At 42.8% G+C, this 25507-nt stretch overlaps 2 protein-coding genes across 3 annotated transcripts in view; both read right to left on the reverse strand.

The window, feature by feature from the left end:
• Positions 1 to 4661: 4661 nt before the first annotated feature.
• Positions 4662 to 25507, reverse strand: part of LOC139047688 (alpha-1,6-mannosyl-glycoprotein 2-beta-N-acetylglucosaminyltransferase-like) — a 38354-nt gene continuing 17508 nt past the window's right edge. For both annotated transcript variants that reach the window (XM_070521618.1, XM_070521619.1), the window contains exons 4-11: positions 23426 to 23523; positions 21100 to 21199; positions 19527 to 19660; positions 17653 to 17725; positions 12609 to 12701; positions 11528 to 11652; positions 9798 to 9903; positions 4662 to 8852 (exon numbers count right to left, since the gene is read on the reverse strand). In XM_070521618.1, coding sequence (XP_070377719.1) covers positions 8736 to 8852; positions 9798 to 9903; positions 11528 to 11652; positions 12609 to 12701; positions 17653 to 17725; positions 19527 to 19660; positions 21100 to 21199; positions 23426 to 23523 — 846 coding nt within the window. In that variant the 3' untranslated portion in view covers positions 4662 to 8735. The remainder of the gene's footprint in view (positions 8853 to 9797; positions 9904 to 11527; positions 11653 to 12608; positions 12702 to 17652; positions 17726 to 19526; positions 19661 to 21099; positions 21200 to 23425; positions 23524 to 25507) is intronic.
• LOC139047383 (tigger transposable element-derived protein 6-like) lies at positions 13698 to 15214 on the reverse strand. Its single transcript, XM_070521208.1, has one exon. The coding sequence runs from the start codon at positions 14991 to 14993 to the stop codon at positions 13698 to 13700; it is 1296 nt and encodes a 431-aa protein (XP_070377309.1). The 5' UTR covers positions 14994 to 15214.

The following is a 25507-nucleotide window of genomic DNA, read 5'->3' on the forward strand; positions in this document are numbered from 1 at the left end:
TTCCATGTTCCTGCTTTTCATTTCTGTAATGGTTGAGACGCCCTATGCTCACTTACATGCTCACTTTTAGAGAAAGTAAGCTCGCATGAACTGTGAAATGGCACTCGTGCAATGCGCCTTGCTTACAACGAGACAATTGTTTTCTTTTAATATGGTAAGGCGAAATGCATCGATTCTCTGCCCTACACTTCCAACAAACACCAAACTTTAGGCTTAGAAAAAAAAATTTTATTCAATGTACAGGGAATCAAATATACCACTGCACTTCAAAGAAAAACAAACAGGTCTGGTAATTGTGTACAATGTGGACCAGAGAATGTGCCTTGCACAATACTTAGTAATTCCACCGGAAATAATGCAATATTTTTCTTTTTGGGGAGGGAGAACAATGAATCAAATTACCTTGTTAGACACTTTGGCTTGAGCAAATCGCACTGATTACTTAGTAAATGTCAACAAACAATTGTTTAAAAATTTCATGACACTCGTTAGTTGTTAAAAAACAGTATAGTGAAGAAAAACATGTTCGACAATATTTAGAGCCGCAGGTAAATCACAAGATGCTTAACGTGACTTCATGCCACTGGCTTACAATGATATAAGAAAGGATACAAGGTGTGGCGACATGGATACATAAAGCTGGCAATTAAAGCAAACAGTTCGTTTCCTGTGATGTAAAAACACACCCCGCCGCTTCTCACTGGGCTGTACGAGCTACTTGCATAAAGAAATGACTGAAAATAAGACTCTAAACCCTGGTAAAATAGTACGCTTGTGCTGTTTTTTGTAAATGGACAATAAACAATCCGAAATTTCGAACATTGCAAGCGACTAGAACGCACATTCAACATATGCACAGTAATGTACCGTATTGCACTGTATTTGGCATAAAAACACAAAGGGCAGAAAAATATGAGAAGGAGAAAAGGGCAGACGTGCAACTGATATAGTTATTGAGACCACCGTGCTTGTGTGACGCAGACGAGGAAGAACGATAAGGATGTAATGCCCGTCTTTGTCGCTTTTCTTTATTCGCGTCACCTAAGCACTATGGTTCCAAAAACTGTATCAAACCAACTAGTCCAAAAGCCTAATCCTAGACACTGCAACTGATGTTGCTATTGTCCAGAATATCTTAGATTTTAATTGCATCAGCAGCAAACGTTCAGCGAGTGAACAGCCCCCCGCCCCCTCTTATCGTTTTTTTTTTTTTAATTTTCCCAGCACATTTTCACCATATATTCACATACATATTTTATGGATTACGATAAATTTTGAGTTTGGTTTTAGCAATATATTCACAAATAGAGCAGCACAATTGCAGCTCTTTCTGTGCATTTCGTTTCACTTAATTAAAAATGGAATGTACTAAAGCTAGCCATCATTTGTACTCGGTAAAATCTTAGAAAAATTTTAAACTGAAGAAAGAAAAAAGGAACATTGTATTTAATGCAGCATCCAAACATGACAAGAAAAAAAAAATAGTGTTAGAATTCTAGCCTGCACTACGGCCTGCAATTGTTTTTTTTTTACAGCAACCTATAAAGATAGCGGTAGGTGTGCTGCAACTATTTTGGAAATGTGGCCTACCCTATCCAAAGTTCACAAGTCAAATAAAATGAATTGGCAACAACTTTCCAGGGAATAATAAATGTTGCAAAATCTTGACACAGTGCCTAATTTGCGACTCCCCTGAGCAACGGGAAAGTTGGATACCACCGGCATAAGTTCTAGCACGAACAATTCCAATATTACTCCAGTGCCTTATGAAACACCTCATTTGAATTCCAGACTTTGTAGCTAAGCGAACAAGTATCGTGGGACACTTTTTTTTTTTACATGAGAACTACTCATTGCACATTAGCAAGTCATGTTCCAACTTCTGCATTAATTTGCCCTTTGAATACACGCAAAAGATCACTCTGAGCTTATCGCTGTAAGGCTTGTGCCTTAGACTGAATTAATGCATGCCCGACATTCTGTCCTGCATGCAGTAGGAATTAGGTGTGCATATTTTGGACGACTGCACAATTTTGCTTTCCATACCACAGCCCAGCGATAGCGCCACTTCATAAAGCTAACTGTCATCCTAGAAGGCACAGTGGAATTCAGCGCTGGAGCAGAAAGTCGTGAACAAGTTTCCTGGCAGAGGGTGTGCCAGAAAACAAAAATATGCATACACATTCAACATATGGCACTCTGCACTAATAACGTACGACTGCAGCTACAATTGACGTGCACCGAGCAGGCGGCCGTGCATACAAAAATGTCAGACACTTGCACACGGACATCTCAATCGCATCACTATGTACAAAAAGAGGAATGACGGTGCAACAACTCTTGACAGTCATTCCTAGATGCAATGCCCAGTCGGAAACCCCTTTTTTGGGGGGGAGGAAGGCAGATAGCCCCAGAGAACACACAACACAGCTGCCGTACTATAGATGTGGGTGACGCACAAGTTGAATCACATTTGCGAAGTATAACTGCATACAGATGTGGCGGGTAAATCCTTCTGCCACTAGCAAGGATCTTTGGTAGGACTCGTAATGCAGGACACAAAAGTAGACTACTGGCAGGTGAAAAGCTGATCGGTCAGCCTAAGCTCAACTTGTCCAGCAGCTTAGCAGTATTTATGCGAGCTGTAGCTGATAGCTCGCACTACTAAACAAGCTCCACGTGACTTCAGTTTAGTTGTAGAATTCTTTTTATGTTCATGATTTCAGCACGACCAGTCTTAATGCCACAAAGTCCAGCTAGGTAAAATAGCTAGAATAATGGCCGAGGCATGTTATCTTGCCAGAATGTAACAAAAAGTATGTTTGAGGCACGTTATCAGCAGAAGGGGTTAGTTGGTTCATGAGTACTCTAGGGATTTGCTGTGTGAATGTAATGAATGGAACAGTGCATAAGAAGGACTCGCAAAAATAGTGCAGGCACAGTTCTATTTATGGTGTCATGTACCGTCCCTTTCTTCACAGTGACACGGTAATTCCCTACCACAAACTGAAGAAAAGTTGTAGTAAAGGTTGTGTGTAACAGCCATTCTATAGCTGTAACAACGTCAGGCTCATTATTTTGTTGCCACATAACTTTCCTAAGCTTACAGTCAATAAAAATTTTGTGCAAACTGCTCAACAAGCTGGGATGCATACATTCTAGCATAATTAAGTCAAAGAACATTACAGTTTGAAGGAGCCAGCTGAAGAAATTGTCTCCGTGAAGCCTATGGTGTGCCAACCTGCAGCTTTCACTTGCCAGTAGCCTACTACAAAATACAGAAATGTATAACACCACAGAATTGCTACAGAAAGGAGATGTAATGTCTCAAGGAAAGTACCTAGACTCCTGACAGTGTGGCCTCCCACAAACGAAGCGCACTACCCTGCTGAACGTGTACTGAGAAAATAAAGCGAAACAGTTGGGGATGTGTGAATATTTGAAACTTTCGAATAATGAATCGAATATTGTCAAATTTGATTCAGTCTCTGAATTGCCATTTGTTCGTACAAATGTTTTTCTAATAGTTTTTTTATACTTCAGACTGTCAAATGAGGGCAATCAAACAAAACAGGAGCAAAAAGTGCCGCAAATTTCACCTCGGCGGCAGTAGTAAACGTAAAACATGAACAGTTGGTAGTAAAGCACACTGTACGTCGCCCAGGTAGTTGGACTTCTTGGTTCAACCGATATAATTTGCAATAAATATAGAGTTCTGAGTGTGCCAACAAGCCGCTTGTTTTTCATAATTTGCAATGGTAATGACGGAAGCTTCCCAATGTTGTAAATATACTAGGATGTGAACATCGTCTTAGAATAATAATAATAATAATGGCTGTTCATTATTGAAAAGCTATTCGTAAAGTATTCCAGATTCGATTCACTTCTGACACTGTTCGATTCAAATTCAATACGGTCCCAAAAATAAATATTCGCACACCCCTAGATACAATAGCTCACTACTCAAAAACTGACTTTGGTGCCCAGCTTATTAAAGAACACAAAAAAGAGTGATGCTAAGCTGTGAAGGCAACAAGCCCTATACCTACATATCGACACAATGGTCCTCATCGAACTGTCGTGTTGACATCAAACTCATTGCATCGAAATGAGAGCTCACAAAACACGAGCCTTGGGCAAAGTATAAAATAATGCAGATGTATTCAAGGCTGACAAGCTGTATGACTTAGCTATATGCAGGTCTAAAAGAATGCATGTACACTAAGTGAAAACTAGAAAAAAGAATGAAGCAAATGAAGACACTGACTTGGCTTTGGCTGTGAACAAGGGTGGCCAGTTCCAATTTCTGTATTTGGGCTTTTCGTCGTGTTGCTCTTTTTTGGGCTATCACACATTTTTTCACAGGCCTTTCTGTTACCAAAAGTGGTTTTTCTACTTTACACACACTCTCACTTTGACTGCTCTTCTACTGCATAATTTCCAGGAGCCACAAAATGGTAACTCTTACTGGCAGAAAGAAGAGCATCTTAAAAGGTGTTCACTACTCAGAGAACAGCAGAGCTTCAAACAACAATTGCTATCAGTTTTTGATCACTTTTGGGAGAATCATATAGCTGGACCTTTAGAAAGTTGTTCCCTTCCTTCAGGATGCAGTCAATCAGTCCATGGCCAAACATCTAGGCATCATACATATTCCTCTCTAAGGGAACTAGTGAACAGGCTTTGCCCGGTATTATGAACTTCATATTTAAATAAGGCCAATCATGCCTCAAGTAGTGTGCCTCCTCAGATTCCACCCTTGCACACTTATCAAGGTTTACAAGAACAAAAAAACATTTGTAGAACCGAGGCAATACTGGCCTAGGTAGACTCAATTAAAAAGCACTGAATATTAATGTGGGTTTAGTGTGGGTTTAGTGGCAACAGGCACATCACAGGTAAAACCTATTGCATTTTCACTTTTGGTATTCTTATGCACTCAGAAACAAAATGAATCAACAAATGCAAGCAGCACTGATAGATGGCACCAGAACACAGATAAAATAAATCAAGACCTCTGGCACAGATTATACACTAGCGCCTACTGTTTCAACAGGCAGCAAAATATGGCAACACCTAATGTAATCAGTAACAGCAATCATCATGCACCAGGAAAAAAATGTCAAAGAGCAGGTGTAAAAAGAGTTTACAACAAATGCAAAGGAACAAGCAACAGAACATGGATAAAATGTAACAACAGCAATGAGACTTATATACAAAAAAAAACTGAAAGCAATATCTTTGGGCATCTAAAACAGCAACCAGAGCTATTGTGACACAGGGTACAGTCAATACTGCTTGTCACAATGAACTGGAGGTTGCACTTTGACAATGACTTGCAAAAAACAGATGACCTAGCCAAAAACAATGCAAAAGCCATCTAGGTGCTGCAGAATTACATAGCAAAATTCATATCACCCTGGATTACAGAAGTGTGCTACAAATAACCTGCAACAGACCTCAAAGTGTATGCAAAAAAAGATTTCGCGTGGACATCGCAATGCTCGAAGCACCTTGGATATTAAAAAGTGCTGCATAAAGTCAACAAAACAAATTAACATACAAAACATTTCTCTTCGGGCTTTCTTTAGTAAAAGGCAATAAGACAATACCTACCTTGAAAGTGCTTCGCAATATGACACGTGTTTGAAAACATCCTTGAAGCGAGAAATAAAATGTACATAATTCAGAACAATGCAAGAGGGCAGCTAGTTCTAAATGATTGCATCCAAGGACATTCAAAGAGCTGCGTGGGCTGGCTAAGTATAACACCACAGATGAACTTCACTGTCAATGACATTATAAAAAAAAAATCCAATGAGCCAAAAATACTTCTAACAAAAACCTGGAGCTGTGCAGCTTCTTCACCTCTCTGTAAAGTCCACAACAATATCCCTTTGTTTCCCTGCCCACCACCAACATTTATGTCACATATAGGGAGCACAGAGGAGATCATCTGGCCAACCTTTACAAACATATACATACAACAGGCACAATTAGCATTCAAAGTGCCAACTGTAGATGATTCAGAGCAGCTGCCGTGAAAAAAGATGGCAGTGTGATCTGAAGTTTTCAATAATGTTGAATGGCCCTTCGAAGCAGCTTAAGAAAGTTAAACAAGTGACATCACGAGTGTGCCAATAACAAAAGAAAGACAGGTGTCTTGTTTGGCTTGTCTGCATCAAAATGTCGCAGAGCAATAGACCTGCACCAGGCAGAGTGCCAAGCCCGAAACTGTCAAAGCTACAAGGTACGGTTGTTAATCGTAACTAAAGGTTTCATACTAAAGCCCTTCTTCCAAGATGCAGAGATAATGTCTTGGAGAATGCTAGGCCACTTTGTTCACAAATGTTTCTCCTTCTGACAAACAATTTTAACTCCAAGGGATGCAGCACAGCACAAGCTCCCAAGTGAAGTAGTCACTGAAATCAAGAATTTGAGCATCTCACCTGGCCTAGGTAAAAATCAGTCAAAAAAGAAAAAGTTGTGATGCCAACCACTGAAGACGACAGACATTCACTGTGAATCAGGCTCTGAGACATGCCAGTTCATCTGTCTTTACATTTTCTGTGTGGCTAGCTCATCTTTTTCGTGTTTTTGAATGCGAAGTAGTAATTGTGTATGAACAGTACTTGTAAGCGATTCCTGCAATTAATAGTCGCTTGACAAAGACGTCTCTGCTTCAATTTCGCAGTGTACACATTGAAAGTACTTGTCCAGCTATGAAATCACTGCTCGGTAACAGAAGATGGTCATTAGTTAAGTGCAGTGACTACTGCAGTAGAGGGAATGCACTGCTCTGTGTTTAGTGGGGCCAAGGAGCAGCACCAGGCTGCGCTGTGTATAAATACAAGGGAAAGTGTATACATTAAGGGCTTTGGTTTCTTCAGAAATACAAATTCAAGTCACACTACCTGAACAAGGCAAGGAAAACATCTCTTGTTTTGGCAGGTCCTGCATCTGCAATTCAGCATAAATTAAGAAAACACCAGCACTTCGAAGAACCATGCAAGTGGTCTGTGGATACTTAGGGGTCGGTAATACCTCGCATACTGCTGGCATGCGTTTTTCTTTTTTTTTTCTTTACGCACAGGCGACCTGGGACACTGTAGACCTAGGACAACTCATTGGCCAGACCAAGCATACGCAGCTTGCACACCTGCTGTCCCAACCAAATGTCACCAACTAAAATATTACAATAATGGGAGGCTCTAACAAATGGTATCAACTGTATGTTACTAAGAGTGTCTCTCTAGTCTTGTCAATTAAAATTGGCAGATTTATTTAATAACTCACCTAATCACCAAGGTGTTAACTAGAAAGTTTACGACAATGATGAACACTCAAGTCAACTGCTCCTGGCGAGACACTTTTGCCCAGTTTTTTTTTTTCAAGGCATTAAATGTAGGCCTTTTAAACAAAGTAAAAAACCAACTACCGATGCTTCTGCACTCTGAATACAGCCAATTTCTTGGTCTAAAACAAGAACTGCATAAAAGTTAGCTCATGAAAAATAGCTGATTTGGGTTTTTATAAATGTGGTGGACTGAGAAGCTGGTTAATCAGTCATATTATTTAGGTGCAAGGGAAAATGTCAAGACAGGAGAGACAGTTCATAGCAGCATGCAGCTGATTTCATTTGTGTACCCATCCACCCATAAATTACTTTTCGCCTAACTCTTGCTAACCTTCAGTCGGGACAGCAGGTATATGAAAGGTCTCTTCCATTTGCCTGGGCCAGCTGTTCTCAGGTTGAAAGCAGTGAAGTTTAGGGCTCAGCAAACTGGGAATGTCACCTGCTTTCAATGCAAAGAGCTTTCATTGTCCAGCTAAACAACAGTATCCTTTCAAGTCTCTCTGTAGGGCCACACACAGTTGCCACTTTCCAGTAAGAACCTGCTGTAAGGTCATAAGTTTACTGCAAAGTTGTTCTTAATTTTCAAGCAACAATTCAATGTGTTTGTCTGGTTCTGAAATGAGCTACAGAATTTGAACTAACAGCTGGTGCCTTTTTTGAAATTTGTCTATTTTGACAATCCTCTATAGGTTACCTGTAAACTCTGAAAATACACCTTTCCATCACATATTCCTTTTTCAATTTTTTTTTATATCAAAGAATTTGGCCCTCTTGAGGTCATAAAATGTAGGCAGCTGTGTAAAGTGCTTGTGACTTATTTGTTAGGCCAAGCAAATGGCACTAGAATGCACAATCTGGTCGGACAAGTGCATGCAGTTATGTACGAAAAAAAATTTTCCCTTATCCGATTAAGGTATCTTGAATTGTGCTTTTCAAATGTGATTAAGCCAGCTGCTTATATTTGAGTTGTTTTTAAACTGTAAAGGACTAACAACAATCAGTACAGAGGAAAGTAAGAAAAACAGCAGGCTGTCAGGTGAATGGCTTTGGCTGTCAAATGAATGCAGCCTTGGAACTTATTTGCAGGCCTGCACAGACCTCAATTCCTGCAGGAGCCCTACCACTAAGAACCACAGCACAGCTGGACCAGGCAAATCTGAGAGAGAGAGAGAGATTTTACATACAGGTACTAGACATGCCACTCTTCATAAAAATCACTAGACGAACAAGGAAAGCACTGCCTCGCAGTCGAGCCACCTTTTTCCCCCCGAGATGTTGTGCCACCTGGTGACCTCGGTGCAAGGCAAATTGGAAAGAGACTTTTCGTACCGGAAGAGAGATGACCAAAGGAGAAGACCCACAACGTATTCGCCGGGTGCTATCTGTGCACAGTGGAGACAGAGCTGCTTCTAAGACAGAGCTGGTGGTCTCGGACGTCGCCCCAGCCCCCATTACCCTTTGGTGGTTTCAGGTTACGCTGTATGCCTTGCTTGACCTGCACGCAATGTAAATGCACAATGCAAATAATAGAAAGTCAAAACACGTTATGACGAATTCGCATCTGACATGAAAATGCTTTTATTATATCCTATATTCGTTATAAGCATACACGGTGATATGAACAAAAATTAAAATTCATGAATTGTAGATTTAGTTCGTATTATGTCATTCGTTATATTAATCCTCAGCATATCGAGGTTCTACTGTAATAATTCGAAAGTCCAAGCTTAGCAGTGTCGGCTAGAGGGTCAGCTGGTGATATAATACATACAGTATGTTGCCTTTGTCAACAGGTACAGGTGCACGCATAGCATAAAAGGCTCGAAGATTATTTCCTCAAATTACATGATAACTGTTTAGATGGCCACAAAGGTAAGGGAACACCGCATAGTTAGCACACAGCTGCTTTAAACGTATGTCAGGCTCAAAACAACCAGATGACTAGCCTACTTTGGGTGCTAGACTGCACAAAGGCTTGCTAGTACAAAGTGGGGATCACTCCTACCGGAGGCGCTAGCGATTTGCCAACAAGCAGAACCTCGATATAATGAACATGGATATGCAGTCACACACACAAAAGATATGCTGATATTCAAAAACTGCACATGCATGTTAAACATTTACCTTATTTTAAATATAGAATAGTTCTAACCTATAGTACGCTACGACTACAAGTGGAAGTCAGTTTTCTATTTACCTTATTGCATTTTATTTGTGCTTGCGAAAAAAATCTCGATGCCTTTCCACTCTGTGAAGAAGGATGATCAGCAAAGCTGTGTATGTGGGCCCCTTAATGAGGCGAACTGCACCTTTACCGTGGGTCGGCCCGGCATTGCACTATCTTCAGCATCCGCCCACGTATGGGGAGTTTTTTACTACAACACAAAAATTTCCTTGGACAGTAGAAGTATACAGCTTCGCTGCAAATGGCAGCACCCACCTGAAGGCTCTTGGGAAACAGGTACGAGCGGGCAGAGCCAATCACATTCCTCGCCTGTTGCACCATCTTCTGACTCGAGCAGTTCTTACTCCGGTGGTGCACTCCACTGCAGCAGGCAGGAAGGCAATGTGCAGAGGCAAAAACTGTCACTCACCACCCGCACTCCTGGCGACTGTCACCTCACTGAAACTATAAAGGTCTCTGCAATGTTCCTCAAAGATTTGTCAAAAATCCATCGCACAAAGGCATGGTCACCTTTGAATCCACCCATGCAGGGATAATTTAGGAGGTATTTTTTAACGAGTTCATTCATAAGGAGGCTATGTTAAGAGGAAGCTTTAGCTCGGGGGCTCCCATCTAAATACATGGGAAAGGAGAAATCGTTTCTCTCGGCAACCGCAGCACCGACTGTGACAAGGTTTGTTGCATTTAAACGAATAAGTTAAGATCTAGTGACTGTTGGTAGCGAATTTGCTATCTAGGCCGTCAATCTTTTAATAAAAATTGTTGAAAATCAAATTTTCAGAACGAAACTATCAACTTTATAACTAACTCAGCAACGAAAAATGATATCACAATTCTGTAAGTTGCATCTAATAGTATATCCAAAGCGGACAAAATTGATGTATTAAACAAGGCTCTCAAATATACCACTAATACGTGACTAGGACTATTGCAAAACCCTTCGAAAAAATGTAACATTAAGATATAAATTCATTTATCACATTTGGACCCTTCTGGTGCAATAATGCATGCAGTTTACAGAACTGCAATATTTGTTTGTGCAAAGATATGAATTTGTAAAATTCATGCGTCTACCTTATCAAACTTACCAATTTTTGAAAAATGCTGTTAAAATATTCAGGCCTTAAATCAAAATCATACTTCTAACGGTCACTAGAATCTAAATTTTTCTCTCAAATGCAACCAATTTCACTAATATAGGTCTAGTGGTTATCTTGGAAAAGAGTTTCTGCATTTTAAGTATATTTGAATTGGCAGCATCAGAGCTGGACCCGAGCTAGAGCTTCCTCTTAACTGCATTTAGTACAGACAGGGCTATCGCAAGAAATGGAAGGTACAGTGCTACAGTTCATCTCGTTTTCTATCTTCCAAGACTGATGACAGGCTGACAGTCCAGTTTGCACTACCTGCAATTAACCAAGTTTTAAATGACCAGACCAGCAACGAGAGCTTTTCATGAGGCAAAGATTGCCCTTCGTTAGCTGCGAGGTTTTGCTTCAGCTTTGACCATTCCCAACACACAAGAACCTAGAAGAACCCTTGGGCACAGGTCATGTATTGCGCAATGTCATCCACACATACACACACACACTGTCCGCATATTGAGAATTCTTCATTGCTGTCTGCCCAATCATCTCCCTCGTTCTGTTTACGTGTTGCATGTGGGGCCGTCACATGCTGCTCCTTCATACATTCTCTTATATTTTCTCCTTCAGTTGCGTTACAACCCAACACTCCACACATACACATCCACACAAGCCTTTGTGATATCCATCATTGTACAAAACAGCATGGTTTACTGCCTGTAGGAAAGAGACAACTGAAGAGCTGCTGGTATTATAACTGCCTCACCTGTCAATGCGCACCGAAAATATCCTACAACCAGAATGATCATTACTATCAAACACGAAAACTACCAAATATAGGGTTGGAGTGCAGCCATCATTGGAGACTACTGACGCAAAAGTGGGCAAGGGAACACATACCACTCGCCGGTATGAAAGATGCGGGTCGACTTGACTACCATGGCCTGGATGGGCGCTGAAAGGCACACCATGCTGACCCGGTACAGCGACCAGTCCCAATTGTAGTCATCAAAGTGGCAGAACATCTGCATTGTGCAAGAGAAAACTTGCCATTTGAACTTTGTACGGCAGACCTCAACATGCCAAAACATTACTGCCAGTCGCACTGGTGCAACAGATTCGGTCTTCTGCCGTGCAGCATGGGATCATGAAATAGATCCCCTAACATAGCAGCAGCATCTCAACACGGACAAAATACAAACATCGATAAACACCAAGATTCAAAGGTGCTCAAAATTAACCGGAAGTCTCGCATTGCAGCACAGTCAAAATTCAATATTATGAACACGGCTACAGCGCATTACCGGATATAGCTAAGTAAACTTAAAATATTTATTGCCAATATCAGCGTGTAACAAATACATAGTCATGACTAATATCGGATATAATGAAGGTATTTTCATGTCAAGTGTGACTGTTATAACAAGGTTTGACTTTCACAGTCTTGAAGTGACAGGCTTGTTCGCGCTCTGAAATTCCGTAGAGATATATAATTTCACAGAGCATTTTGTTCAGATGTAGAAATTGCCCATCTTACCTAAGTAGCAACTACACGTTTTCTGTGCCAATTCGAAAACAAGGGGATATCTCAGTGACGGGAATAGTGGCACGATCTGTCACTGCTAGACACAGGGTGTGATGTGTCCCACTGCAGGAGCAACAGATGGCACCATCTCTTTCATTGCCAAGAACATCTATACTGTTTCTTCCAATCTATTCTGGATGAACAGTCCTGATCAGCCCAAGGTAGGGCATTTCCCAGGAAGCTTACTCAGGACCATCCTTAGTAGATTTTGACATGTAGATTAGTAACTATTACTCAATCAGTAACTAACACATTATCCTAGTTATCAGATGACAAAGTGTGCTTCCCTAAAGATCATGCAAATGTATTTAAGGAAAGCTTATAAATCACTGGATCAGCCCTATAATACTGCACGTCCAGCAATGATAAACACGACATGCTTATTTGAATCCTCACATTTGAACAGTTGTTGCGGATAGTGGTCCAAAGGTCTCTGTAGAGGACCATTCCCATGTTGTGCTTGCTGGAAGACCACTTGAGAAGCTCAGCCTAATGAGAAATAAAAATACAAGAAAACAAAAATAAAACACAGAGTACAACATTTGAAGTCAGGAGTTTGAACAGTCATGGCCAAATAAACTCCCCCAGCAGAACAGCAGCAAAATGTGCATGGTGTCTGCAGCCAACTACAGCTGAAGAAAGACATTCACGGAATACAGCACAATATATATATATTGGCGGCGAATGTGGAACATCCTTTCTGCCGCAGTCGTCATGAATATGTGTTCTTTTGGGTGGAAGGCAAGTGGTCAATAAAAAAAATGTACACCCAAAAAGATCCCATACTAGTGACGACTGCGGCAGAAAGGATGTTCCACATTCGCCACCAATGTTTGTGAGTGGTGGCGCTGGCTAACACTCCCAGGGTTAGTTCTAGCAGTAACACATAAATACAACAGAAAAAGTAGATCGGAGAACAGCGTCGCGGTAGCTCAATCTTTAGAGCATCGCACGCGTAATGCGAAGACATGGAATCATTGCCCACCTGCAGCAAGTTGTTTTTCATCCACATTCATTTCCATTAATTTATTTTCATTTCTTTAATTCAATTAGTACGAGTAATTTCCCCTGTGTTGCCATTGATGTCTTTGTTTGTTGGCTTCTTATGCTATGATTAATAAATATCGAGCCCCTCAGTTAACCCCCTTTCTTCTCGTTCATATATGAAGTTTGCAAATGCAGTTCTGTTTTGAAGCTCATCAGGAAACAAAGAACTGAGTTATAAAAAAATATTTTAGAGAAAGTAACTACTGGTGAATCAAAAGCCTATTCTATTTTCATAAACTTTATGGGGCTGTACAAGATTTCATGGTTTCAAAAAGGCTGCATAAATGTATGCTTTGGGTTTATGTATCTCTGTACAGTCGAATCCCGCTACAACGAAATTGACGGTGCACGAAAAAAAATTCGTAGAAGCGAAAATTTCGTTGTTGTGAAATTCACAAAAATATGGCTAACCTGAACTGGTAAACCACAAACAAACTTTTATTTCCAGAAGTCAAGCAGTGTGGACTGCTTCCCTTTTTTTCCTAGGAGCATCATGACGCGATTTTCGCATTCGGAGAGTAGCTGCATCGCGACGTCATCATGCACAGCCACGCTGTTTCTGATGACATCGAACGCATCCAGTACGCGAGATGTGGCCGGTGGATGCAGGTCTGGCACTTCGTCGTCATCCGACTGCCCCCCGTCGTCGCGGACACTTTTTATGATGTCCTCATCGCTCAATTCTTCACGGGCGATCACATTGACGTCAGCGTCGATGAAATCGTCCAGCTCGACACTGGATGGCACACTTCCGGCACCTTGAAGGGCCGCCCAGGACGCAATTACGTCTGCTGGCGGTTGCACTGCTCCGTTGCAGTCAGCAGCATCCTCAGCGGAGTCGATGTCTGGGTCTCCGAGCTTGAAGCCAGCGTGCGTGAAGCAGTTCGCGATAACTGGCCGTCCAGTTGCAGCCCACGCAGCAGCCATCATCTGCAGCGCCATGTACAGGTCTAACTTGGTGTCGCGACCGGTCTCCACGTTCAATAGGAGACGCTGCATCACTCGCTGGCGGTAGGCGCACTTCATACTTCTAATGACACCTTGGTCAAGTGGCTGTATGATCGAAGTGCAGTTCGGCGGAAAGTACTTAAGCTCCACATTTGTGAGCTCCACATCCAGAATATGATGGGCGGAGCAATTGTCCAGCAATGAGCACACCCGCCGGCCCTGCCTCCTCATGTCGCAGTCAAATGACGCGACCCACTCGGAGAAAATGGCCCGCGTCATCCAGGAGCGGCTGTTGGCGACATATTTTACGGGAAGGCTCCTGTTACCTTTAAAGCAACGGGGCCTCGCACTCTTCCCAATGACTAGCGGTGGGCGCTTGTCTGATCCGTCCGCATTGGCGCACAGCAGCACGGTCACGCGCTTCTTACTGTGTTTACCACCGCGGCAACGCTGACCTTTCATTTCGAGGGTTTTTGACGGCAGCATCTCGTAAAACAGGCCTGTCTCGTCAGCGTTGTATATGTCACACTTGGCATAGTCTTTCAACAACGTCGAAACGTTTGTAGAGATCCAGGCGGATGCGCTGCCTGTGTCTGCCGATGCCGACTCGCCAGAGAGCGTCTTGCCGACAATGTCATGGCGGGCCTTGAACCTGCTGAGCCAGCCTGTGCTCGCCTTGAAATCGTCGATTCCCAGCAGGCAAGCGTAATTCAGGGCCTTCTGCTGCACGGCGTTTCCACTGATCGGTATGTTTTTTGCCCTCGTCTCGACAAACCACGCGTACATGGCCTTGTCGAGGTCCTCGTGCGCCGACGGCGTCAGCTTCTTCCGCTTGGCTGATGTGCCCGAAGCAAGAGCTAGCTCTATTGCTTCTTTTGACTTCAAGATGGTGGACAGCGAACTGGGAGAAATCTCAAACTTCTTCGCAACGTCGCCTTTCTTCTCTCCGCTTGCGACTGCGGCCAGGATCCGAGCTTTATCCTTCAGGGATAAAAACTTTCGACATGGCGGCGCCATGTCGGAAAGCACGCTAAAACAGAACGGCTTCTCTGATCAAATCGAATACCGCAACACGTGCACAACACGAACTGCCAATGGACGGTTTGCAAAATAGTGAGCGCCACCTGGCGCACAACAGGCAAAGCTGCAGTGCTCTGCGTGCGAGAGTATGTGGTTAGAGAGCCAGTTTCGTTTCTCGGCTGCTGCCTGGCCTCTGCCGCGGCAACCGCGTGTGTTCATGACGTCAAAAATAATTGAAGACGCCGTCACTCCGTTCCAGTTTTCATGCATGTCATAGACCTCCGACTTCTCGAAGCGTACCACTCAAACTGATCGCGTGTGGAAATAGCTGCTTTCTATAACTGCCACTATTCTCCAGGCTCATCGAGGCTCGGCACTGAATGACAATTACGTTAAAGATATCGTATATTCGGGGCTGCTGATGCCAGCACGGGACTGACGCGAGCGAAATACACTCTTTCAACAAAGAGCAGAGTGCGCGTCGTCGAAACACGCTGCCGATGTGTCGCCGAGTGTCCACACTTGGTTTCGCAGACTGGCTGCGCGCAGCGACCACCGTGCAAGGCGGCTAGCCTTATTTGCTCTTTGCTGCCGACAGAGTATAGAGAGACCCAACTCTGCGTTCATTTAACCGCGACCTAATCGTCCAGACGCTAAAAATACTCATGAAAATAAACACTTTATGGCCCACTCCGTTTTCATTACAAGCGCCGTCGGCTGCTGCTTCGACAACCGGGAGCTAGGCCTGCCGGCTCGAGCGTTCGGCGGCTGCCGACAAAGTCAGCGCGCCGAGTGTGATGTTCCGCTTAGGAGAGATTATCCTACTAATATGGCCCATCTGGAACAAAGCAAAGCTTCACGCAGCTGTTTGACTTGTTACAACGGTCCTTTTTTTGCGCAGACGGTAGGCCTCGCTCGCTGGCCGTGGTTGTCGCCGCTTACGAAGAAGCTTCTGCTAGGAAGTGAACGCATAGTTTTTTGCTAGCTCTTTACCTCATGCATCAATATTAAAAGGCTAAATAGGAAATACATTTGCCTATCTGTACACCGTCGGCAAAAAAGAGCAAACCAGCCGAACTCCTTCGCGCGGTGGTCGCTCCGCGCTGCCCGTCGGTCACACCAATTGCCCTCAAATGGTGTGTTTCGATCACTTCAGTGGCGTAGTACTAGGTGCTGATTGTCATATGAGCCGCACTTTCGACGTCACTTTATAATATTTAGTATAATAACATGTCAGCGACAACTGAGTGACACCACGGCGCGTTCGCAAGCGCTGTCCGCGTCCGTCCATCTTGAACTTTCCCTATTCCGGCAAAATGCGGCTGCGTTTAAGGGTGTCTCGAAGCTTGCAGCCGAAATAACTTCGCAGCTCTGGCATATGACAATTCAGTAGCAGATAATAGCGCGATGAGAACCGGCTCTGCGAGGAGCGAGCAAGTTGTGTGCTGTGATAGCATCTCCGGCCGTCGCTTATCCATGCTGCTTTCCTCGCCGGATAGCTCTTCTCGGACGGAAACCGAAATAAACTCATGCTCCGTTTGCTAGTGAAACACTTTGTGCACAATACGCAACACAACGAGCCGTCCTTTTCACGAAAATACCGCGATCAAAACCACCACAAACCGTCGTCTCAAGGCGCGCTATAGCTGCGTTGGTTGTTCGTCTGCTTCTCGTACCTAACCATGTAGAGGGCGCTCGTGACAGCCGTGTTCGCGCATGCGCAACAGTATTTTTGCAAACCGTCAATTGCACTAGCACACACCAACGGCGCCGAGATGCAGCATGGTCTGACGAGACGACTGAGCGTCGGCTTTGGATTGTCTGCGGCTAAAAAGTTTCAAGCCAATCCCAAAGGTAGGCCAGTCTCATCGCCGTCGCCATCGAGCAATGGCGGCCCCCATGCTCGGTCATCAACGGCAGTTTCTTGTGGTGCCAACACGCGATGATAACTTTGCAGACGCTTTTTTATGTGCAAAATGTTCGAAATTGCGTTTCCTGCGCGGCAAATTAAGTTTCGAGCCTGGAATTACTTCGTCAGATTTCGTTAAAGCGGAACGGCATAAGAAAAAGTGTTCGTTGTGGTGAGGATATTTATGCATTGACTCCTATGGGCAGCTGACGGGGAACTGAGAATTATTCGTTGAACCGGACATTTCGTTGAAGCGGCGTTCGTTGTAGCGGGGTTCGACTGTATTAAGCAGTAGTAGTGCCTTGAATATTTCATTCAATTTTAGACAACCACCAAATATGATAATTCAACCAAAATCAGCACTCCCAAGCAGTTCACATCATGCAAGCCAACTGTGAAAGTCATGGTTCTTCGTACTTTCTAAAGTAAAGGTTTATCGAATTGTTGAACTGCAGGGGAGAATTTCAAAATTAAAATAAAAGAAGCTGCAATTGAATTAAACAACCAGGCACATACCTGGTTTCCTGTAATGTGATAGTTGAAAGATTTTGTATAGCTTCCAAGGACCAACATGGAACACTGTTTGTGACTGAAAAAAAGAAAAGAAAATCATGGAGCAGGGATAAAAAATAGAGGCCTATAACAAACGACCTGAGCAAAGCCAAAGTGCCGCATCACAAATTAAAACCTGCATTTTGCTTACATAGAGAGGCACATCTTTGATACGGTAGGTGTAGTGTTCATCAAGCTAAACTAGCATAATGTGCCTTATATAATAAATATAAAGTATGTAAAAATATATTTTAAACAGTGCAAAGCATACAAGAATCAAAAAGCAGTGTTCTACTACTACTTGCAGTGAAATAAGATACCCTTCCCAAGTTTCTTCTCCACATAGAATACATTATTCACAGCATGTGGGCATTACTGTTATAGGCTCTGAAAAGGTTCTTTTGCATTACCTCCTAAGTCTAAACTAAAACTGATTTGCACTGCTTAAAGGGACCCTAAAGGCAAATATTAAGTAAAGCTATAGTGATAGGTTAGTGCTGAGTCAATATTATCACGAACAGAGCCTTAATAATCGACAAATTGACGTAAATGCAGGACATGATTAGAGACTCCCCCGGGACATTCAAGTACTTGCCCGATGACAAAAGCACTCCTCAGTTAAATTCTGCCACTAGCACTGAACCACTCGCGGCAAAGAAACATCCTTGTATTGTATTATAAGACAAAATGAAAGGCAGTTGTCCACTTGTATTTCATTTTTAGAAAATAGAAGTAATTGAAATTACCCTTGACAACGACGCGGGCGGTCGAAAGGTATCATTTTCGCTTGACTCCGCACCACCCGCACTTTCGTGTTTCAGTAGTTTCATTATCGCATAGTGCTGCGCTGGTTTTGCCAAATCGCGAAACTTGCACACACTGCAAGTATCAGAGAATTCAACTTCCACGTGATGTCGCGGAATGCCCGAACGGTCTGCGCCACTTCACCAAAAAGCAGCCGCAGCGGCGAATCCACCACTCTGTCTTGGCTCGGTACGGCTGTCTGCTGGGCGCCATTTTAACCCCCGACAGCAGCAAAGGCCCATGATGGTGTATGCAATCTCACCACTCCTCTCCAGTTAGGTGGGAGGAGACGAATTTCCAGAAAGGTATTCTAACCCTTCAGATGCAATTTTCTCGTAAACTAAGTCTTTCCTTGGCACGAAACAAGCATTGCAAGGTTGCTGGAATCGTATCTAAACAGTCCATGTCGACTTAGTACTTGCCTTTAGTGTCCATTTAAAAGGGGTACTGACATGATGTTTTCGACTAATTGTTTTGTTCGTCAAATGAAAGTCCTAGACTTCTAAACACATAGAAAAAATAGTGATGAGCCTCAGAGTGCCATAAATAACTTAATACTATAATAGCTCTTCTACAAACAGTTCCGTTTTCATTTTTAGGAGGATACTGTGTCGTGACGTCATGACACAGTATGTCAGAAGAGGACATTGCAACTTGGTTTCGACCCTCACTCCGACTCACAATGGCCGCCTCATATGCTGCTAGTCATGAGAGCCAATGTAGCAGCATACGAGGCGTCGTAATGTCCTGCTACAGCATGCTGTTTTGTGACGTCACAATACAGCATCCTCCAGGGATAACGAAAGCTAAACTAGCTGTAGAAAAGCTGTTATTATTAAATTATTTACAATGCTGTGAGGCTTGTAACTATTGTTTCTAGAATTTAGAGCTCCAGGACCTTAATTTAATGCAAGAAATGAATAGTAAGAAGTATTCTGTAGAAAATTGCCGATGAAGATCCTGCCTCTGCACCTCAATCTGAACTGCTGAATGACACAGCCAGAAGGAGTCGCAGCAATGAAAGGAATCCCCACCTAGATTGTCGTTCGGCCTCCATGAGTCGCAGTACGTGCAGGAAGTCAGGTGCAGCATAGTGGTCTTCCTCCAAAAGAATGAAGGGTCCAGCATGGTCTTTTGTGATGTTCAGGCCATCCATGACACGGTTCATCTAAAGCAAGCAAGTATATCGCGACACTGCTATTTCTGGGAAGCCCATGACGAAACAAAGTGCTCACAATTCCAACTCGCAAAGGAGTGCAGCTGAAAATGAGAAATTGGCAAGAAAAGAGCGACTAGAGCACGCAAACATAACCTATGTAGATTCTAAAACATGTAGAATATGGGAAAGGCTGGCTAAGCTTGGGCTGATTCATGTTGTAAAATTTATTTATTTATTTATTTATTTACTTAATGACTGATTGATTGACAAGATTTATACGCCAAGGCTATGCAGCAGGCTCCAGGAACCAAGTTTCCAAGTACTGACTCTTTGGCAAGCTTGTGAAGCGCACTAACCACAAAAAGTGCATTGTTTCTAGCTGTTACTGCCGCAGCTGTCTTCAAAGCACTAAAGATTCATAGTAATGATTCTACTTGTAAGGTAAAACACCTCTTATATTTTGGGAATTTATGTGCAGTTTTCAGCAATTAGAGGTGCTTAAGAGCTGAGTGTATAAGCCACAGTGGCTGACACAACAAACAATGTGGGCCTCGTGGTAACAAGGTTTACTTTCATCTCCATGGCTCGTATGCCGAATAAGGCTCATATGCTGAATGATTTCCGTCAAAAAGTTACTACCTTTTAAATGGCGTCCATTTCAATTCAATGCTCAAAAAGAGTGCGCAATGTCGAATCTTACCATTAATATAGTGTCGTATAGACTAGGAACAGGCTCCTGCCTCAGCAAATACTTGCCTCTGGCAAATTATATTTATTAAATTCTGGATGTTAATGTTCCGAAGCTGAACAGAGGGTTAGAGGGACACCATAGTGAAAGGTTCCGCATTAGTTTTGACCATCTGCATTTCTTTATTAGGAGCCCAGTGCATGATAGACAAGCATTCTTGCATTCCGCCTCTGTCATAATGTGGCTGCCATGGCAACACAACGTTACAGCCACTGAGCTACAGCAGTGGGTCCACTGACAATGTATGCGAAATTTTACACAGCTTGACGGAGCCCAGCTGAACAGTGGCCCCACAAATCGGCACAACCACACAAAATATTCCATGATTAAGCAATGCCGGAAACGGCATGAAAGATGGCTCTGATCACAGATAAAGAACTGACCGCAGATAAATTTGTGCGCCATCCTGCAAAACATACAGGTTTCATGGCCCTAGTTACCATGCACAAATGTACACTGAAACCACCTGCCCATTTCCATAATTCCCATCCTGGACGGATCTTCATTCAAAGCCTCAATTTACCATATTCTCTCCCGACTCCCCTGACAAGCTGTCTTTTTTTTTTATTGCTTTTCTTTCCCCCTGCACATTTTTGCTCTCTTACCACATTGCCTACAGGCCTTGAAGGCATGTAAAATCTATTACTTTAATTAGAAGACCACCAAAATAGGACTTCAAGGTGTGCTGCTATATCCATACCTTCCACCACCAGTGATGCTTTGTCTGTGAAAACTTGGCTTCTCGGTAATGGCCAAAACTGTCTGGGTGCTGGGCGTTGTTACATCCCCGTTTGAGGGCGCTGCAGTTAAAACAGAATGCACAACTCAGACTCGCATTGCAACTGCCTGTGAAGATTACTTTTGTGCTGCACTCAAAGGAACAGAAACAAATTGTAGGGGTCTGGAGAATATGTAAAATAAATGCACTATACCGCAGACTGTTGAAACTCGGGTAAAAATGATGGTCATTGCACGAAGGAAACTTCAAATGGACAGTAGTGCACTGTTAATACCTTTACAACTTCAATTTGTGCAAATGTGCAAGCAAGCTTTGGAGAGATGCCATATTTTCACTTTTAAAAAGCCCATCTTTCGAAAACAAACCAGTAACCAAGGCATTTAAAATACAAGCCAGAACATGCTTCTGGAGCAGTTCTCCCTGAAAATGTATCAAGCATTGCAGCACAGTAGATGGCGAGGGTACAAAAAAAAAATGTGTCAGCTCCAAGAACAAAAACTAGCTAATGTAGCAGGAAATAAGACACCTTGAGAAAGGAACTAAGAAAGCTAGGAAGACAATAAAAGACAAGCTGTAACTGTTCTTGCAATACATGGCATGCTATATGTGTAGTTGTATCCACTTTCCAGTATAATGCAGCATTATAACTTGTAGAAAGCTAATTGATGTTCACAAATAAATAGGTTGCAAGAAAAAAATCTGTAATGAATAATTTAAACAAATTTCCGAAGTGACATTCCTGTGGACAGGTGAAGCAAAGAATACTATAAGAAGCTGACATATCTACAATGGCAAAAGAAATTGGGAATATACATTTGATAAATAAATATTCCAGTGCCTTCCATGCTATAAGTGAAGCCAGTTTTCCACTTCTCTAGGCAAATGTTGACTGTGCAGTCTTAGCTGTAAAGGTGTGGGATCGGCTTTTTTTTTTTTTTTTCTCACTCTGGATAGTATATCTTGCACTATCACCTCTTCTACATCTTCCTGGGTTGGAGATAAGATATGGCAACAGGTTTCGAGTAGAAATGTCTTTGCTATATTCTCTGTAGAGGCCCAGCATCTGCTGCAGGAACTAAATTATGTACAGCTGGCTAAAGTATGATGCACCTCTGACTCAAAACTGTTCTAAACAATCTCAAATGTCCAGTTCTGTATCTTGTATGTACAGCAGACCTTTTGAGGTGCTCTTGAAAGGAATAATACCAGTCAGAAACCTAAACCTGCCTGTGGACAGTGGCTGGCAAGTTCTTCAATTTACATATTGTCACGTAGTGGTGACGTTGAAGAACACAGTAGCAATACTGTGAAAGACAAAACTAACATTTATTGGGCGAACCTGTGCCCACAAAAACAGGCTACACTTATAGCACAACGATAGCGGCGAACACGGTCGGCGATCGTCGAAAATCTTATCAGCGGGTCAAGCGCATCCGCTTTTATACATCAGTCGTCAAATGTTCCAGAGTAATTGCTGGGACCCACATGCCTTCCACAAAGTTTTACATTATTCATGTCGCGCACACATACGATCAGATTACACAAGGTTCGGTCGCAGACAGCGGATGGAAGCATCGATAACATTCCAGAAACCTCCGATACATGCGGGTGCGTACCGTGCCATACGACAACATTTGTTAGGCAGTGAAACGTATCGCCTGATAAAGACAAACAAGTACACATGTCAATATAGTAACTCATTTGCATTGTGCGATCACAAATCTGACAAAGTAATGTCATTCCCTGACTTACTGCTAGTGCCACAATGACAAAAAATTTATGATGATGTGCCATAATCACAGAAAGGTGAAGTTTTGCAAGAAAACACCAGCCCCAGTTGACCGAAAGTTGCCACAAAAATTAGTTTTGCAGCAGAAAGATAGCGACACGGATTCTTGAAGTCACTTTCCTGAGCTGTCTAGTAGATAGTATTATGTACAGTCCTCAGCGATTGAAATACGATACTCGGACAGTATGGTGGCCGGTGATTCTTGTGCAACCAGTGAGTGCTGGGTGATCACTGACGGGGGCCCAATTCCATCACGATGCATCAAAATGACTTGTTTTCATGTGACACAAAAGTGCATCAGCATCCAACGGTGGCGCAAGAAAGTGCCAGCCACTATGCTATCTGAGTATCGTGTTTCAATCGCTGAGCACTGTACATGAGAAATGACTTCAATGTACCAAAATCGATCAAAATTATTGATGACTGGTGGACGATTTGAACAGGCACGGTAACATAAGACACAGTAAGGTGACAGTGCACAGCAAAGCAGCAACTCACTCGTCTTTCTTGATGTTTCGTGGACAGTCGTTGGGGTGTTGACCAGGAAATTGGTTTGGGTACAGCTGGATGGCATGGGGCAGGAAGATCTGCATCATCTGGACAACAAAATGAGACTACTTAGTGCTGAACATCTTTATCTGCCTGCATTTGATCTTTCTTTAGGGCAATAGCGGGTACTGCGCTTTCTATTCAGTCGATCAATGTTACAGTACTCATGTGTTAGATCTATTCAGATGTCCCAGAACATAAATGTTATCCTACCTTTATCCAACACTCTTCGCTGCCAAGCCAGCACAGCACCTGTAGTCTTATCATACACATCCCTCTGGTCTGCATAGTTTGCAAACTCTTGCTCAGTGTGCCTAAAGAGCTGTAAAAGGTGTGCATTTGGATGCATTATTGTCCCTCTCCTCTCGCAGTTAACAAGGTCAGCTTCAGCTGCTATTGAGAGGTCTTTGCATCCTTTAAGTGCTTCTTTGCTAATAATGCATGATGTTTGATTGACTAGCTTCCTTGTTACAAATCCGGTGACATAACAGACAATGCAGTCAACAACAGTTGCATTGCAGTAATCGTGCTCGAATACTTCTTCACACTCCCAGTTTCCTTCACTGATCAGACCATCGAGCTTATGTCTCAGCTCTGTTCTCAGCTGTTCCAGCTTTTTTGGCCGTTCAGCAGCTGAACTTTTGTATATACCTCTAAGGTCGGCCAAAGTCACAAAAGCAGATTGGCTGCTTTTAGTAGCTGTGCAGTCCCCAAACTGAGGTGGCTACAGCAATGAATATGCAGCGAAAGCATTCGATAAAGTTTCAAAAATGTGGAAAATGTAGGATGCTTATTCTGGACTCCTGCTTGCCTTATTATCCCCAGAAAGCATTCCAAAGGGTCTTGATTCATCTAAGAGGAGAGAACATATTTGAAATTGCATTCCGTCAAGAGCTAAGCTGACAGCTCTCGCACTGACTTCAAGGTCACTCGCAATCCGTCTGCAGTTGACTGTGTCAGGAAAAAGTCTTTGAGAATGTTGCAATCAACAACTTCTTGTTCCCACTTTGCCTCCAGGCGGCTTGACTTCTTCATTATGACAAAGTCCTTACATCCAAGAGTGAGGCCTTCTCCTGGGAAGTGCTGGTTAAAGGCATCAAATAGATTATTAAGAAAAAGTTTAAACTTGACAGTTGGCTCTGCATTATAAAGCCAAGCTGCACCTCTGCGTGCATAAGACTGTATGCCTTTCACAACAGAATTGCTGAAAATTTTAGTGGCAAGTTTCACTCTCATTTTCAGCATATTCGACGGGTTAACATGGTTGTATGTCACTTTAGACATACTCTGAGCTCAGCAGCATGCTTTGTGTCTGCCACATACAGAGCATCGTACCAGGACCATTTTATGAATTAGTCTTCTCTTCTCAAAATTTTCTTCTCGTAAAGACGATTTCGCATGCATTTAAAATGACAGGGAACATCCGAGAGGACACACTTTTCTAAATGTGTCCAGTGGATGCTCAAATTCATTTGTAACATTTCCCAATGTACCACTCACCCCAAGCTATCTCCACATAGCGCGATTAGTTGAAGCACCGTCGCACGCAACACCATCAACAAAAATACCAGCACGTTCTAAGTGCACAATTCATTGGAGGAGGAGTTGTGCAAGAAGAGTACCTTTTGTTGGTTCTTTTGAGGCAAAAACAGCTACCGGCTGTAAGCAGCTCTCCACAATTGATGAAAAAGCAGACAAAACCCTGGTCAGCCCGTCTAGACACCCTGCTCTCCATAATCAACAAGATCAGCATAGCTCATAGTTTGAGGGTAGACAGTCACCTCTTTTCTGACGTGTATCTCGTCGAAAATGAGCATTCCTGTTTCTTGAAATGGTGTTTTTTGGGAGATATTCAATTTGAAAGCTTTGAAAAAGTCTTCATTAAAGCCACATTTGAGGCCAGCCATACTGATGTACTTCCTTATTGTGGATACACAAGGAAGGGGTAATATGTTAGTGCCTCGCAAGAAGGAATGTGTAACAGGGCTTCATATATTTAGAAGCAGACACAGTAGAAGCCAGTCACCTGTG

Source organism: Dermacentor albipictus, chromosome 7, assembly GCF_038994185.2.
Source record: "Dermacentor albipictus isolate Rhodes 1998 colony chromosome 7, USDA_Dalb.pri_finalv2, whole genome shotgun sequence".
Taxonomy (NCBI): Eukaryota; Metazoa; Arthropoda; class Arachnida; order Ixodida; family Ixodidae; genus Dermacentor; species Dermacentor albipictus.